At 54.0% G+C, this 17,483-nt stretch overlaps 1 protein-coding gene across 2 annotated transcripts; it reads right to left on the bottom strand.

Annotated features, from left to right (window-relative positions):
- Window positions 1-6,781: 6,781 nt before the first annotated feature.
- Window positions 6,782-16,016, bottom strand: BTBD17 (BTB domain containing 17). 2 transcript variants are annotated; one of them, XM_032965879.2, is made up of 3 exons: window positions 15,535-16,016; window positions 14,540-14,831; window positions 6,782-14,228 (listed from the first exon to the last, which is right to left on the bottom strand). In XM_032965879.2, the coding sequence occupies exons 1-3, from the start codon at window positions 15,617-15,619 to the stop codon at window positions 13,163-13,165; spliced, it is 1,443 nt and encodes a 480-aa protein (XP_032821770.2). In that variant the 5' UTR covers window positions 15,620-16,016; the 3' UTR covers window positions 6,782-13,162. The 2 variants fall into 2 exon arrangements, with proteins under 2 accessions (XP_032821770.2, XP_032821771.2); XM_032965880.2 differs by having other exon boundaries at window positions 14,540-14,795; window positions 15,535-16,014.
- Window positions 16,017-17,483: the final 1,467 nt, after the last annotated feature.

Here is a 17,483-nt window from a genome sequence, read left to right as displayed (position 1 = left end):
GGCGTGTGTGTATGCCCAGGTATAATATTCACTGCATAATTATAAGATTTACAATGTGTATATGTGATATCACGTGTTTCCTGTGTGGGTCAAGTGTAAATGTGAGAGTGGTGGCGCAGTGGTTAGCGCATTATGCTACGAACCCTTAAATGAGTACCTGGTGAGGTGTAAAACATCGCCACTGGGGAGACAAAGGCGGCCGGGCGTGGTGTTAGCCACCCACCCCTTCGTGTGCTCGCTAACAGCACTTGCCCCAAAAGTCTGGGGATCTTTGTCTGTGTAAACGTGTCATTACGTGTTTGCTATGCATGTGTCAATGGATACTCCGGACACTTAGACACGAGATTCTACATCCCAAGGGGTAATCCACGTGGCATATTGTCCACTCAACACGAGCCTGCCAGACGACGGTAAGTCGTTGCAACTTTGTATTCAGTACCGCTCATAACGCAGATGCTGTCAGTTACAACCAACGTCATGAGATCTTGAGATGGAATCTAACAACTTTGACACGCCGTGCAATTACTCTTTGCGCAGATTTTAGTGGATGAAAAGGTGGTCACGCTTCCGATACGTCTGGCCGTCGTAGACGAGTCGGCCAGAAATACTCTCCAGAGGTGGGTGTGGACTCTCCGTGGTCCGCATCGAGAGGGCTCCCCGCAGTGGAGGAGGCGTGGCTGCTGGAATGAGTTGGGCCCCATCACCACTCCGCGCCTGTGCTGCTGCAGGCCACGTGCCGGCGACCGCTGTGTCGTGACTCGCACCGCAAGCAGCAGTGATACCGGCACGTGGTAACACTCATTAGTCATTGTCCACAGCAATCCAAATCATTCATCGCATTTATTCGGTAGGCTTACAATCGGCGTATGGAAGCACGAGATCGCGAATTGTGATTTCTGATTACCCCGCACGCAGCCATCGCTCGCTGTCGATGATTAGTGACCACGTGAGCCTCGTGGCAAATTAAGCACAGTGCACGAATCACAAATCGCCTTGTACGTGATGGGTTTCAGAAACAGGTTCATCGGCAGTGTGCGTGTGATGGGGTAAAGTGTGGGTACTCCCAGCTCTTCTTCCAATACGTCTGACCGGCATGGATGAGTAGGCCAAATACACTCTGGAAGGGCTGTTTAGAGCAGGGACGCGCCTTTACCTTTACAGAGATTTGACCACGAACTGCAGCAACGAACTACTCGTGGTGGCAGTGGGGCTTCAACCGGGGAGCAGACGACTCAACACGTTCGTCAACACCGCGTGGCCTTAAAATGACAATCACATAATAGGCGACGTTTCGGGCAATGGCCTGCGACATAGCACCACATGAATGAACGAGGCTTTGCTGTCGCACGCAGGGGCGGAGCCAGGGGGGTGACAGGGTAGATAATTGTCACCCCCGAAAAAAAATAAAAATCGAAAATCTGAAACATTCTGCGTATAAGTGTTCGACACTCGGTCTGGCGGACTCCGTGCAACTGCATTGTCAGAGTGTGTCGCCAACCGATGGCGTCCAGTTCAACAGCCCGACTCTCTAAATCATTCTTGAAATTAACATTTGTTGAATGTCACCCCGGGCTGAAAATCCTGGCTCCGCCCCTGGTCGCACGCGTTGTGTTGTTCGCTATGCAATGCGCAGCAGCACCAACTGTGTTTAACCCGATTTGTATGGTGACTGCTATCGTTTATTTAACCATGTGAGACCTCGCTGAGATGACTTGTATACACTGATTCATCTCCTTTAGTCAATCGGCCGAGAGACGATGTCTCTTTGTTCATGCTGTCCTTTATTTAAAGAGGTGAGAAGCTCTTTTGAATTTGTTATCCAGAGTGATTGACGCCCTTAACCAGGCGAGAACCCATTGAGATGCATTATCTCTTGTGATTGACGAACTTTAACCATGGGAGGAGAGTCCATTCGCTTGAATCATTTAATATCATGTTCATAGTTTTATTTTCTTACTAAAATATAGGTTAAAGTATCGCCCTTTGTCGATCCACTGCTAGATGCAGGCATCTTGAAGCCGTGTTCATCATGGAGGTTTGACCATACTTCGCCACGTTGGTCAGTGGGAGTTGGTTGAGACAGAAAACGTGAAATGTATGTGTGTATGTTGAACTTCTTTCGCGCCGTACCTAGCCAACCGTCCTAATCGGAGGTGGACGTCGTTTGCACTGCCCTCTGCCGTGCAGGTCATCATCCTACAGCACCCGAAGTTCATGTACGGTGGTGGCCCATCCCAACAAGCGGAGCGGCGTGAACACGGCCAGCAAGCCCAGCCGCACGCACGCGCGGCCGCACGCGCAGCGCCGCGCCCGCACTGCCCCCGCGTGCACCGCTCTGGCACTGCGGCTCCGAGTCCCCAGCGCCTCTCTGCACGCAACGCTGCGGTGGCCGCTCTCAAGCTGCTGCTGGCTATGGCGACTATCGCGATGTTCATCTCCATACCGTCTCACTCATGTGCATTTATTGTTTGCATATCTCTGCATCTATGTCTCTCGATGACCTCTCTTTCATCTCACTAGTCGCGATCTCTGCATGTCTCGTAGAGGGCGACCGACTCGCAGCTGGAAGGTTGTGAGTTCAAATCCTGGTTGCGGGTGGTGGTTGACTCAGCCCATCATCAATACGAGGTGGTTAAAAAATGGTACCACATTGTGGGGGCGTGTCATAATGAATACAACGATCATACGTTTAGTTTTATACACTGTTATCAGCGGCTGTGAGTAAGCAAATATGTGATTTAAACAGTTTCCGAGCACAGCTCAAAACGTTAAGCGAACAGCGACAAGCAGCACTGTTAAAGTTGCAACAGTTTCAACATACACACACGATGGGGGGACAGGGGGGCTCCACAGTGGAGCAGTGCGAGAGAAGAAGCAGAAAGGCGGAGTACGAAGCGTTGTGAGCTGGTGAGTGAGTGGGTGAGTGAGTGGGTGTGTGGGTGAGTGGGTGGGTGAGTGAGTGAGTGTGTGGGTGAGTGTGTGGATGAGTGGGTGTGTGGGTGAGTGGGTGGGTGAGTGAGTGGGTGAGTGAGTGGGTGAGTGAGTGTGTGAGTGAGTGGGTGTGTGGGTGAGTGTGTGTGTGGGTGAGTGGGTGTGTGGGTGAGTGGGTGTGTGGGTGAGTGTGTGTGTGGGTGAGTGGGTGTGTGGGTGAGTGAGTGGGTGGGTGTGTGTGTGTGTGGGTGAGTGTGTGGATGAGATTGTGCTGTTGTGAGCTGCAGTGTGTGGGTGAATGAGTGTGTGAGTGAGTGAGTGGGTGTGTGTGGGTGAGTGAGTGAGTGGGTGAGTGAGTGGGTGAGTGAGTGAGTGGGTGTGTGTGTGGGTGAGTGAGTGAGTGGGTGAGTGAGTGTGTGAGTGAGGGTGTGTGGGTGAGTGAGTGTGTGTGAGTGAGTGGGTGTGTGAGTAAGTGGGTGTGTGCGTGTGTGGGTGAGTGAGTGTGTGTGAGTGAGTGTTTAACTCGTGGTTTCGTGGTAATTAATTGAAGGTGGAGGGGTTACCAGCCCCTCGCACCCGTCCAGAGCCCCCGTTTAGCCCCTGTGGTGGACACATATGCCATGAGGGGAGGAGCCAATCAAAATTGGATCTCCCCACAGCACTGTCCACGACAGAGTTGCCCGTCCGGCACCGCGAGGAGGTAGGGGGTTGATTTGCCGGACGCTGTTCCGGCATCGGCGCATCCACACAACATCATGGATGCATGCCGGGTCCAAGCAAGAACATCTGCTGGACTACATAGTGACGGACCAGCGGATGCGAGCCCATGTCCTTGACACCAGGACCTACCGTGGAGCTGATCTGCCCTCTGACCATCGACTAGTCATCTGTAAGATGCGCCTGCCATTCTTCCACTCCGGTGGTGGGTGTACACCCAGGACCCCATTCCGACCTAAAGTGGCCTGGTCTCAGTTATCTGATGAAAGTCGCAAGCGAGAATTTCATCATCGCTTCCGGCTGGGATTGGCATCGTCCCCGACTCCTCCTGATGTCGAGGGTAAATGGGCGAGGTTTAGGACTGTGACTCATGCAGCTGCAATGGCTGATTTGGGTACGCGGTCCAGACCTCCCCCAGAGACCCTGGCTGACAGAGGAGGTGTTCAGGATGGTTGAGAAAAAGCGACAGGCCCACTGTCATCGGCTACAGAATCCCACGTCAGAGAATGAGGAGGCTTACCGCAGCCTTCGCTCGGAGGTTCGGAGAGCCGTGAGGCACTGCAAGGATGGGTGGTGGTCGCGGGTTGCTGAGGAGATGGAGTCTGCCTCAGTGGCCCGTGATCACAAATCTCTATTTAACTCCATCAAAAAAGTAACCTGTAGCGCCACACCTATTACCATCATTAGGGGAAAAAAACGGTTATCCAATCTCCGACCCCCAGGAACAGGTTTGCAGATTTGCTGAGCATTTCTGTGAGGTTCTGGGGGAGGGAAAATCCCTCAGCCAGGAAAACATCGTGGCACAAAGTGAGGATGACCCTGCTGAGGCTGCGGTGCCTCAAATATTGGAAGAAGTCACCCCCTGTGAGTGGCTGGCTGAGGTGCCATCTGTTGAGGAAGTACTGAAGGCGATCCGGAGTCTGAGACCAGGAAAGGCAGCGGGCAGAGATGATCTCCCAAGCGAAATGCTGAGGGAGGGTGGCGTTTGTGTACAGACTGCCCTATATGACATCATAACAACGGTCTGGACCACTGGATGGGTTCCGCGGGATTGGAAGGATGCCCTGGTGGTCCCCCTCTTTAAGAAGGGGGACCGCACAGACTGTAACAACTACAGGGGCATCTCACTCCTCAGTGTGCCGGGAAAGGTCCTGGCAAGGATTATTCAGCATCGCCTTGCCAGGCACGCTGAGGAGAGGCTTGCGGAGCCCCAATGCGGTTTCAGGAAAGGGCGGTCCTGCACAGATGCCATATTTTCTGTCCGTCTGCTACAGCAGAGGTGTAGGGAATTCCAACAAGACCTACATCTCTGCTTTATTGACCTGGTCAAGGCCTATGATACCATCAGTAGGCCTGGGCTCTGGGTCGTTCTTCGTGCTTTTGGAGTACCTGAACCTCTGCTCACGATCATTAAGGACCTTCATGATGGTGAGCGGGCCCGGGTAAAACTACGTGGCCGGGAGTCAGAGCCATTCCCTGTACACCTTGGGGTGCGACAGGCATGTCATCTGGCTCCCACATTATTTAACATCTATTTTGACCACGTAGTTCGTGAAGCCTTCAATAGCTGTACCGGGGGAATCTCCATATGGTACAGATATAATGGGAGGCTGATCGATGCCCGGGTGCGGTCAAGGGATGGCTCCCTATTGCTCAACCACGTTATGTATGCTGATGATTTGGTAATAGCTGCTCAGTCAGAGGAGGAGTTGGAGACGCTGCTGCTGAGACTAGAGCGTGCCACTAAGAGGTGGGGCCTTACCATCAGCCCCACCAAAACTAAGCACCTGCCTGGGTCTTTTGTACCATCGGACACTCCACCCCCACAACTCCCAATCGGTGATGGGGCAGTTGTGGAGAGAGTGGAGAGTTTCCCATACCTGGGCAGTGTGCTTATGACTGGCTCCAGTTTAACAGCAGAGGTCTCACTCCGAATCAGTCGAGCGGCAATATCTTTTCATCGGTTGCGTAACGCTGTGTGGAAGCTACCTGGTCTGTCGCTCCGCACTAAGCTTCAGGTCTTCTCGGCCACGGTCATTCCCTCCCTTCTCTACGCTTGCGAAACGTGGACCCCCCTAATGGAACATCTTCGCCGGTTAGAAACATTTAGGCTGGCCTGCCTACGATCCATCCTGGGTTTAATCAGACTGGATTGTGTGAGGAGCTCACAAATCCTTGAAAGATCTGGGCAAGGTCCCATCGGTGAGCTCCTCCGGCGGGCAAGGCTGCGATGGCTGGGTCATGTAGCCCGCATGCCCAGCCAACGCATGCCGAAACAGCTTTTGTTCGGCCGGATTGAGGGGGCTAAGCGGGCGCGGCACGGGCTAGAGACGAGATGGAGTGATGTGGTACAGGAGGACGTGGAGCTGAGTGGACTTGCCGATGACTGGTACCAGCGGTGTCAAGATCGGCCTCTGTGGAGGAGGCTCGTGAAGGACGCTACTGGGCAGTTGGAGGCAGTCGCCCTCCAACAACAACGGAGGGCGGAGGAGCTACGCTCAGAACAACGAGCGGAGCGCCGGATGGCTAAAACACAGCAGGTTGGCACAGTAGGGGGCACAGGTGGTGCATCAGCCAGTCATCTCAGTCAGTCGACCCGTGGCACCTGGGTCTGCCCCGTGACCTCCTGCCAGCGGGCGTTCGACACTTCACGTGGCCTCAGGGTGCACATAGCCTGGCACAAGCGTCGTGGTGACGTCACCGCCACTTAGTGGCGAATGGCGGTTGTTGTTGTGTGAGTGTGTGGATGAGATTGTGCTGTTGTGAGCTGCAGTGTGATGGTGGTGGCTAGGCACAGCGTGGAGCCTCTCTGAGCTTCATCGCAAGGCAGAAAGGAGCGCAATCTCTCGAGCCTGGGCTCCAACTGGGACAGGGAATCGACAGCACGGGCGACTGGTGGAGGTCATTCCAGACCGGGCGTGGAGTCGCTGACGATGAGCGACCTCCCATTGGCCGAGTGTATGCCCAGAAAGCGCAGACCTTGAGGATACACTTCGTAAGTCCAAGCAACAGCAGCAGCAGCAACATTTTATCCACCAAGATTAGACTTGGTGATGATGGCAATGACAGTCGCCGTGCTCTGTGTTTATTTGCAATGTAACAAAAAGCCAAAGGAGCGACTCAAACCACCGAGTCCATGCAGTAGCACGTGTCTTTATTGACTGGGTTAGTGCGCGGTTAATACGGCGAGATCGGACGTGAAGGCGCTGACTTGGTCCGAGTCGCAGCTCGATGCAAGGACGAGGCCTGACACCTGTCCCGGTTTGACACCGGACGCTCTGGAATTTGGCATCTGTGGTCGGACGGCAGGAGATGATTTTCACCGAGACCTGGTACCGGTCTCGTGTGCAACTCTATTCCAGGAGACTGCTCGGTGTTGACAGACCCACACTGGCCGAGTGTGGTCAACGGTGGACACGCGGCCACCCGGATGAGCAGGCCCATTGGGAGCAAGGCCAGTTGTGCTTATATCCGAAGTATTTGCCGATTTAAGAAGTTGTCTTAACTTCCCTCTACGAGTGTAATGTAAGCATGCGTTGTTTACGTTGTAACTGTGGCATATATAATGTGTGCTTTGTATCCAGCTTCCACCGCATCAGAGCCACGAGAATATCAACAGGCGAGGTTCTTCAACCGACCCGCAACGAATGCGGAATCGACACGATTGTTATAATGACTCGATTCTTGTTTAGTAAGCACGCGACTACATGCGAGTATGGTGAGCACTGAGAGTCAACGTTGATCCACCGATGGACACAGAGTGGGGGGGGGAGAGCTCGCGAGACGCGTTCCGGGGACACGCGTGCGCCTGCGTGGTGCCGTGTGGTGAAAGGCTGCCGTGAGTCGTCACTGTCGTGAGTCGTCACTGTCGTGAGTCGTCACAGTAGTGAGTCGTCACTGTAGTGAGTCGTCACTGTAGTGAGTCGTCACTGTAGTGAGTCGTCACAGTAGTGAGTCGTCACAGTAGTGAGTCGTCACTGTAGTGAGTCGTCACTGTCGTGAGTCGTCACTGTAGTGAGTCGTCACTGTAGTGAGTCGTCACAGTAGTGAGTCGTCACTGTAGTGAGTCGTCACTGTCGTGAGTCGTCACTGTAGTGAGTCGTCACTGTAGTGAGTCGTCACTGGTGTGAGTCGTCACTGTAGTGAGTCGTCACTGTTGTGAGTCGTCGCTGTCGTGAGTCGTCGCTGTCGTGAGTCGTCACTGTTATGAGTCGTCACAGTAGTGAGTCGTCACTGTAGTGAGTCGTCACTGTCGTGAGTCGTCACTGTCGTGAGTCGTCACTGTCGTGAGTCGTCACTGTAGTGAGTCGTCACTGTTATGAGTCGTCACAGTAGTGAATCGTCACTGTAGTGAGTCGTCACTGTCGTGAGTCGTCACTGTAGTGAGTCGTCACTGTAATGAGTCGTCACTGTTGTGAGTCGTCACTGGTGTGAGTCGTCACTGTCGTGAGTCGTCACAGTCGTGAGTCGTCACTGTCGTGAGTCGTCACTGTTGTGAGTCGTCACAGTAGTGAGTCGTCACTGGTGTGAGTCGTCGCTGTTGTGAGTCGTCACTGTAGTGAGTCGTCACTGTAGTGAGTCGTCACTGTCGTGAGTCGTCACTGTAGTGAGTCGTCACTGTAGTGAGTCGTCACTGGTGTGAGTCGTCGCTGTTGTGAGTCGTCACTGTAGTGAGTCGTCACTGGTGTGAGTCGTCACTGGTGTGAGTCGTCACTGTCGTGAGTCGTCACTGTAGTGAGTCGTCACTGTAGTGAGTCGTCACTGGTGTGAGTCGTCACTGTTGTGAGTCGTCACTGTAGTGAGTCGTCGCTGTTGTGAGTCGTCACTGTAGTGAGTCGTCACTGGTGTGAGTCGTCACTGGTGTGAGTCGTCACTGTCGTGAGCCGTCACTGGTGTGAGTCGTCACAGTAGTGAGTCGTCGCTGTCGTGAGTCGTCACTGTCGTGAGTCGTCGCTGTAGTGAGTTGTCACTGTCGTGAGTCGTCACTGTAGTGAGTCGTCACTGTAGTGAGTCGTCACTGCAGTGAGTCGTCACTGTAGTGAGTCGTCACTGTCGCAAGTCGTCACTGTCGTGAGTCGTCACTGTAGTGAGTCGTCACTGTAGTGAGTCGTCACTGTAGTGAGTCGTCACAGTAGTGAGTCGTTACTGTAGTGAGTCGTCACTGTCGTGAGTCGTCACTGTCGTGAATCGTCACTGTCGTGAGTCGTCACTGTAGTGAGTCGTCACTGTTGTGAGTCGTCACCGTTGTGTGTCGTCACAGTTGTGAGTCGTCACTGTCGTGAGTCGTCACTGTCGTGAGTCGTCACAGTAGTGAGTCGTCACTGTCGTGAGTCGTCACAGTCGTGAGTCGTCACTGTAGTGAGTCGTCACCGTCGTGAGTCGTCACAGTAGTGAGTCGTCACTGTCGTGAGTCGTCACAGTAGTGAGTCGTCACCGTTGCGAGTCGTCACTGTCGTGAGTCGTCACCGTCGTGAGTCGTCACTGTAGTGAGTCGTCACTGTAGTGAGTCGTCACCGTCGTGAGTCGTCACAGTCGTGAGTCGTCACTGTCGTGAGTCGTCACAGTAGTGAGTCGTCACCGTTGCGAGTCGTCACTGTCGTGAGTCGTCACCGTCGTGAGTCGTCACTGTCGTGAGTCGTCACTGTCGTGAGTCGTCGCCGTCGGGAGCCGTCGCCGTCGTGAGTCGTCACCGTCGTGAGTCGTCACCGTCGTGAGTCGTCACTGTCGTGAGTCGTCACTGTAGTGAGTCGTCGCCGTCGTGAGTCGTCACTGTAGTGAGTCGTCACAGTAGTGAGTCGTCACCGTAGTGAGTCGTCACAGTCGTGAGTCGTCACTGTCGTGAGTCGTCACAGTCGTGAATCGTCACTGTCGTGAGTCGTCACTGTCGTGAGTCGTCACTGTAGTGAGTCGTCACTGTAGTGAGTCGTCACTGTAGTGAGTCGTCACCGTTGTGAGTCGTCACTGTTGTGAGTCGTCACTGTAGTGAGTCGTCACTGTAGTGAGTCGTCGCCGTCGTGAGTCGTCACCGTCGTGAGTCGTCACTGTAGTGAGTCGTCACTGTAGTGAGTCGTCACTGTAGTGAGTCGTCACTGTAGTGAGTCATCATTGTCGTGAGTCGTCGCCGTCGGGAGCCGTCGCCGTCGTGAGTCGTCACTGTCGTGAGTCATCACTGTAGTGAGTCGTCACTGTCGTGAGTCGTCACTGTAGTGAGTCGTCACTGTCGTGAGTCGTCACTGTAGTGAGTCGTCGCCGTCGTGAGTCGTCACTGTAGTGAGTCGTCACAGTAGTGAGTCGTCACCGTAGTGAGTCGTCACTGTAGTGAGTCGTCACTGTCGTGAGTCGTCACTGTAGTGAGTCGTCACTGTCGTGAGTCGTCACTGTAGTGAGTCGTTGCCGTCGTGAGTCGTCACTGTAGTGAGTCGTCACTGTCGTGAGTCGTCACTGTAGTGAGTCGTCGCCGTCGTGAGTCGTCACTGTAGTGAGTCGTCACAGTAGTGAGTCGTCACCGTAGTGAGTCGTCACAGTCGTGAGTCGTCACTGTAGTGAGTCGTCACTGTAGTGAGTCGTCACTGTCGTGAGTCGTCACAGTAGTGAGTCGTCACTGTCGTGAGTCGTCACTGTAGTGAGTCGTCACTGTCGTGAGTCGTCACTGTAGTGAGTCGTCACAGTAGTGAGTCGTCACTGTCGTGAGGCGTCACTGTCGTGAGTCGTCACTGTAGTGAGTCGTCACAGTCGCGAGTCGTCACCGTCGTGAGTCGTCGCTATTGTGAGTCGTCACTGTAGTGAGTCGTCACTGTTGTGAGTCGTCGCTATTGTGAGTCGTCACTGTCGTGAGTCGTCACAGTAGTGAGTCGTCGCTGTCGTGAGTCGTCACTGTCGTGAGTCGTCGCTGTAGTGAGTTGTCACTGTCGTGAGTCGTCACTGTAGTGAGTCGTCACTGTAGTGAGTCGTCACTGCAGTGAGTCGTCACTGTAGTGAGTCGTCACTGTCGCAAGTCGTCACTGTCGTGAGTCGTCACTGTAGTGAGTCGTCACTGTAGTGAGTCGTCACTGTAGTGAGTCGTCACAGTAGTGAGTCGTTACTGTAGTGAGTCGTCACTGTCGTGAGTCGTCACTGTCGTGAATCGTCACTGTCGTGAGTCGTCACTGTAGTGAGTCGTCACTGTTGTGAGTCGTCACCGTTGTGTGTCGTCACAGTTGTGAGTCGTCACTGTCGTGAGTCGTCACTGTCGTGAGTCGTCACAGTAGTGAGTCGTCACTGTCGTGAGTCGTCACAGTCGTGAGTCGTCACTGTAGTGAGTCGTCACCGTCGTGAGTCGTCACAGTAGTGAGTCGTCACTGTCGTGAGTCGTCACAGTAGTGAGTCGTCACCGTTGCGAGTCGTCACTGTCGTGAGTCGTCACCGTCGTGAGTCGTCACTGTAGTGAGTCGTCACTGTAGTGAGTCGTCACCGTCGTGAGTCGTCACAGTCGTGAGTCGTCACTGTCGTGAGTCGTCACAGTAGTGAGTCGTCACCGTTGCGAGTCGTCACTGTCGTGAGTCGTCACCGTCGTGAGTCGTCACTGTCGTGAGTCGTCACTGTCGTGAGTCGTCGCCGTCGGGAGCCGTCGCCGTCGTGAGTCGTCACCGTCGTGAGTCGTCACCGTCGTGAGTCGTCACTGTCGTGAGTCGTCACTGTAGTGAGTCGTCGCCGTCGTGAGTCGTCACTGTAGTGAGTCGTCACAGTAGTGAGTCGTCACCGTAGTGAGTCGTCACAGTCGTGAGTCGTCACTGTAGTGAGTCGTCACTGTCGTGAGTCGTCACAGTCGTGAATCGTCACTGTCGTGAGTCGTCACTGTCGTGAGTCGTCACTGTAGTGAGTCGTCACTGTAGTGAGTCGTCACTGTAGTGAGTCGTCACCGTTGTGAGTCGTCACTGTTGTGAGTCGTCACTGTAGTGAGTCGTCACTGTAGTGAGTCGTCGCCGTCGTGAGTCGTCACCGTCGTGAGTCGTCACTGTAGTGAGTCGTCACTGTAGTGAGTCGTCACTGTAGTGAGTCGTCACTGTAGTGAGTCATCATTGTCGTGAGTCGTCGCCGTCGGGAGCCGTCGCCGTCGTGAGTCGTCACTGTCGTGAGTCATCACTGTAGTGAGTCGTCACTGTCGTGAGTCGTCACTGTAGTGAGTCGTCACTGTCGTGAGTCGTCACTGTAGTGAGTCGTCGCCGTCGTGAGTCGTCACTGTAGTGAGTCGTCACAGTAGTGAGTCGTCACCGTAGTGAGTCGTCACTGTAGTGAGTCGTCACTGTCGTGAGTCGTCACTGTAGTGAGTCGTCACTGTCGTGAGTCGTCACTGTAGTGAGTCGTCGCCGTCGTGAGTCGTCACTGTAGTGAGTCGTCACTGTCGTGAGTCGTCACTGTAGTGAGTCGTCGCCGTCGTGAGTCGTCACTGTAGTGAGTCGTCACAGTAGTGAGTCGTCACCGTAGTGAGTCGTCACAGTCGTGAGTCGTCACTGTAGTGAGTCGTCACTGTAGTGAGTCGTCACTGTCGTGAGTCGTCACAGTAGTGAGTCGTCACTGTCGTGAGTCGTCACTGTAGTGAGTCGTCACTGTCGTGAGTCGTCACTGTAGTGAGTCGTCACAGTAGTGAGTCGTCACTGTCGTGAGGCGTCACTGTCGTGAGTCGTCACTGTAGTGAGTCGTCACAGTCGCGAGTCGTCACCGTCGTGAGTCGTCGCTATTGTGAGTCGTCACTGTAGTGAGTCGTCACTGTTGTGAGTCGTCGCTATTGTGAGTCGTCACTGTCGTGAGTCGTCACAGTCGTGAGTCGTCACTGTAGTGAGTCGTCACTGTCGTGAGTCGTCACTGTCGTGAGTCGTCACAGTCGTGAGGCGTCACTGTCGTGAGGCGTCACTGTCGTGAGTCGTCACTGTCGTGAGTCGTCACTTTCGTGAGTCGTCACTATCGTGAGTCGTCACTGTTGTGAAGCCTCACAGTCGTGAGGCGTCACTGTCGTGAATCGTCACTGTCGTGAGTCGTCACAGTAGTGAGTCGTCACAGTTGTGAGTCGTCACAGTCGTGAGTCGTCACTGTCGTGAGTCGTCACCGTCGTGAGTCATCACTGTTGTGAAGCGTCATCGAGAGCTCTCTCACTGTGACGCTTAATCTTGTGCTGGTGAAACACACACGCAGCGCAAATGAACGATAGTGAGACAGACGCGCTGCCTTCTCCTCTGTGAGACGTTGGACTCCAGCTGATGTCTAGGCCTGAAAACCATTTACCCCGTTCACAACCACGACCACCACCACAACAGCGATTCCGCGGGTTGTCTCCAGGCCACTTTCAGCAGCAGCAAGCCATGCTGGGGAAATGAGAAGGGGTCACGTGGGTGGTCAGTGCACGGGTCATTGACTTTGTTAATTCACTGCTATTACTGCATTGGTCGCCTGCAGGATGGCGCGTCAGTAACTCGCGTCACGTGTCTGAGAAGGCGCTATCTCTCTCTCTCCCTCTCCAAGGCAGCTGTTTGTGAAGCCATCATTTCATGTCAACGATCGGTTGGTACATGGGCTTGACGATGATGTGGAGGTGGAGGGCGTTATCCACGAGGTACTCTGAGGAGCGCTTCACTATGTCTGCATCCTTTAAGAAGTTCCCCATTTCATCCGTGCTCTGATAGAAATTAGAAATCTGCTTCACGATCATCCGGCCCTGCCTCTTGCTCCCGATCAGAACCGTCTTTTGGTACTTGACGCCCGCCCCTCCGATGGTTGGCGAGGCGGGGATGATGTGGAGCCTGGGGCTGAGGTCTGCGTGCCCGCCGCTGCTCTGAGAGCCTCGGTACCCCTGCTGCTGCATCACGCCCTGCTCGAGCTTCAACTTCCTTGGTGAAAAAACTACGTTCCAGGAAATCTTTTTGCCGTAGTCAAAGTTGCTGGGGCTGGTTTGTGTCTGGAAAACGATGCTCCGATCGTCCCGAGCGGGGTTCTGAATGGCCCAAAGGGTGCCCCAGGGCGGCGAGAGATAGTTGCGCGGAATGAACATGGTCTTCTTCACATCGAAGTATTTGGCAAACTGAACGGGAGATACGGAGTGGAATTGAAACGACTGGTCGAGCAGGTTATTGATGGAATATTCGTACTTCTTCAAAACCGTAGACTCTGTCTTCAGCTGCAGGATTTGCACGGGAGTCATCATGGGGAAGCGAATGGACTTGAGGAGGGCTTCAGCAGTGGAGCTGTTTGGCTGGTTTCTCTCGATCCACTGCGCCACAGCACTGAAGAGGGAGAGTTCATTGTCTAGCACCAGGTCCGATCGCTGAAGCAAGCCGTGAAGGTGTTCGCCAGACATCGCAGCCCACTCGGGGGAGCTGATGACTGAGGACAGGTTCCAAGCGATGAACTGGTTGAACTTTGCCACGAGGCTCTGATCCCCGACCTTCCACGCGAACTCATACCAGGCGACAACAGGACTCTGACTCAGGTTCTCCGTCATGAACTTTGACAAGCCGAGTCGCAGAGAATCCACTTTGAACTCGAATGCCAACATGCACAGAGGGATCACTTGCTCAACGTTGACTACAATTTTCCCAGTGTATAAATACCTGCAAAAACACAAACAAGCACATCGATATTGGCACGTGTATATAGCTAGAGTAGCATTTAAAGATTAGCAATATTCATTCAGCGTCAAAGTGAAACGTGAAAACTGCTTGAATGTGATTTATGTGAATTATCAACCAAGAGGTCTCCCTGTTGAAATGATCAGTGGGAAGCATTCATCGATTGGTGATTCGCCTTGCCGAGCCGTGAGCAACCCGTGCTGCACTGGCCTCACAGCAAGACATCTGAGTCTGGCTCGGGGTGGGGGGGGGGGGGGCAAGCAGGGCCAGGGGCCTGCGCTACCGACGCGTACCGTAGGAAGGCGCTGAACACGCTGGCGCAGTCGGGGCTCAGCGTGAGATGCAGGAGGCTGCCGCTGCCATTGGCGAGGAGCGCGGAGAATGCGCGGCTGCGCAGCGCGAGCAGCACGCGGTGCGCGGGGTAGCGGCGTGGAGCCGCGCCGCTCCCCGCGCCCTCGGTCAGCACCCGCAGCTCCGTGTCGCTCGAGTTCGCGTCCTCCACCAGCAGCGAGAGCTCCTCCAGCAGCTGCGGCGCCTGGTTGATTGCCCCTTGCGTCGGTAGGGGCGGCGACACCAGCACGCGCCCTTGTTGTTATTCACGATACAGGCAACGCCGTTTAATTTTGGCTCCAGCGCTGTCCTCCAGACAGTCTCGTCCCTTCACCTGATGAAGGCCACTTGCGTGCGTTGTGGCCGAAACGTCGTGAGAATTTTATCGTGTTATTTTATTGATTTATTATTTTATTCTCATTCTACGTGACTTTACCGAAATAACCCAAGAAGATGAACGCCGCTTAACTCGAGGCCAGCCTCACTTGAGTCTCACGACTCGTTTGTCAGGAGGGTCCTGCGTTGGGATCTTTTGGCAAACACCGTGACGAGTGCGAAAGCAGCGACCTGTCATCCACGGTGGATAAGAGGCCGTTCGTGCCGACCAACATCTCGTGACGGAGGGCCATGGTCACGTTCCCCGCTGTAGACCTCACCCGGACATATTCCTCAGTCAGCCTCGGTCTATCAGCGCGGCATGCTGGTCACAAAGTCCAACACAAGACCCGTATCAGATCTCGGTAGAAACCAATTCCTGCCACTCGAACACAGTTTTCGCCGATGTCGCCATGTGTAATCCCAATCGAGTCATCTTCTCGTATGGCGGAATGTAACATTTCAACAAACAATTTGGATATTTAGCTCCAGTTGATCAATCACCCCTAACTACGCACAGTGAATTACCCATCCACCGGCAAGACGCAACACAGCAACGCTGGACGGCACACACAGTGGTTACCTGCACTGGCGGGGTTGAGGACGCCACTCATGCACAGAGAGAGCAGCAGAGCCGCGAGGCCCCGTGGTGCCCGTACGATCAGCATCTCGGGTACTCCTCGTGCGCAATCTGCAGCTCCCCGCTTCCTCGCGGCCCTTTTAACCGCACGCCACTCCAGCGCCCACAAAGGCCCCTTTAGCCACACATAGCAGCGGGCGGTGAATGGGCGTACAATGAAAACCGTTGGAAATGTGCGGAAGTCCGAACCCAAATTCGCTCTGGAGATATCATGAACAAATGTTTCTTTCAATGATGCGAATCGGTTGAGCACCTCTGAGTCCGTGAGCACATTTCACCGGGAGTTGTTGCTTCACCAGGACGGCGCCGTTGTTTGGTTCGTGAACAGAGGAACCTCCGAGGACTTCTGTGAGCCACCCCGCCACTTATCGAGTTGTGTTGACCCTCGCTGTTGCCATCACAACTGCTGCTCACTATATGGAGGTGGATAATTTATGCAAATCACATCGACAGAAATCAAACGCTTGGCTCGTGGAACAACCACGTGATTCTGAGAGCATCGGCTGCGTAACAAACTACACACAACCACACCACACACAACCACACACAACCACATCACACAACCACACACAACCACATCACACAACCACACACAACCACATCACACACAACCACACAACCATATCACACAACCACACACAACCACAACCACACACAACCACACAACCAACCACAACCACACACAACCACATCACACAACCACACCACACACAACCACACCACACACAACCACAACCACACACAACCACACCACGTTACACAACCACACACAACCACGCCGCACACAACCACACCGCACACAACCACACCGCGCAAACACAGCCACGCCGCACACAACCACACCGCACACAACCACACCGCACACAACCACACCGCACAACCACACCGCACACAACCACACCGCACACAGCCACGCCGCACACAACCACACCGCACACATCCACACCACACACAACCACACCGCACAACCACACGGCACACAACCACACCACACACAACCACACCACACACAACCACACGGCACACAACCACACCACACACAACCACACCGCACACAACCACACCACACACAACCACACGGCACACAACCACACCAGACACAACCACACCACACACAACCACACCGCACACCACACCGCACGTGGATTCCAGTACAGCGATGAAACGCGGCATCATCTCACGATCCCCGACAGACAGCGGGCGAGCTTATTAAGTAGCGAGCCGAGGAGGAGTTTGGTCTCCAGCCTGCACTGGAGCAGGGCCAGGGAGTCACCAGCACCTGCGGCGTTCCAGATTATGGAGGAGGAAGCAGAACGTGCAGGTGACAGTCCGAGCTGCTGCGGTAGGAGACTCGCTGCAATATTCACCGCGCCTCGGTGTGGTGTTCACATTCAACACTGCGTGGATGTGCATTTAAACTCACGAATATACATGGCCCAGCGGTGTTGCAGCTGTTCGCCGTTCGACATGCCGCCCTTATTGTCGGCAGGTTATATGCCACCTCACCTCACCTGCGCACTCAACTCCTAATCCCTGTCGAGGGCTGATTGGAGTTGGGATCTAAGTCGCCCCAAGTGTGTGGTGGTTGAACGTTGGGGCAACTCCTGGGAAGAGACGGGTTAGAGACCGGACGGGGTGCGGCGAATGTCCCCGAAGCAGCGCGGTCTTTTGAATGCAGTAGTTCTGCAAGGATTTGTTTCATTTAATGCCTCGATTCCAATTGAAGCTAAACACAGTGATAACATTACATAGCGTTGTCGGCAAGTGTAATTGAGGAAGGGTACATTTAAAAGCTTATTTTGTTTTGTCGTGCATTTACATATTCGTCAGACTTCTGATAAAATGTTATCTGGCAAGCTACATACACAAGCAAGGCACAGTCTTGAGACTGT

This window comes from Petromyzon marinus, chromosome 35 (genome assembly GCF_048934315.1).
Source record: "Petromyzon marinus isolate PM22_M1 ecotype Great Lakes invasive population chromosome 35, UKy_Petmar_22M1.pri1.0, whole genome shotgun sequence".
Classification (NCBI taxonomy): Eukaryota; Metazoa; Chordata; class Hyperoartia; order Petromyzontiformes; family Petromyzontidae; genus Petromyzon; species Petromyzon marinus.
Note: the sequence above shows the minus strand (reverse complement) of the source record. Positions and strands in the feature narration are given on the sequence as shown.

Coding starts and splice junctions, on each gene's coding strand:
- BTBD17 (XM_032965879.2), bottom strand. CDS start 15,619: ATGCTGATCGTACGGGCACCACGGGGCCTCGCGGCTCTGCTGCTCTCT. Junction 14,832..15,534: donor CCTCAACCCCGCCAGTGCAG/GTAACCACTGTG, acceptor AATAACAACAAG/GGCGCGTGCTGGTGTCGCCG. Junction 14,229..14,539: donor GTGTTCAGCGCCTTCCTACG/GTACGCGTCGGT, acceptor GTGTTTTTGCAG/GTATTTATACACTGGGAAAA.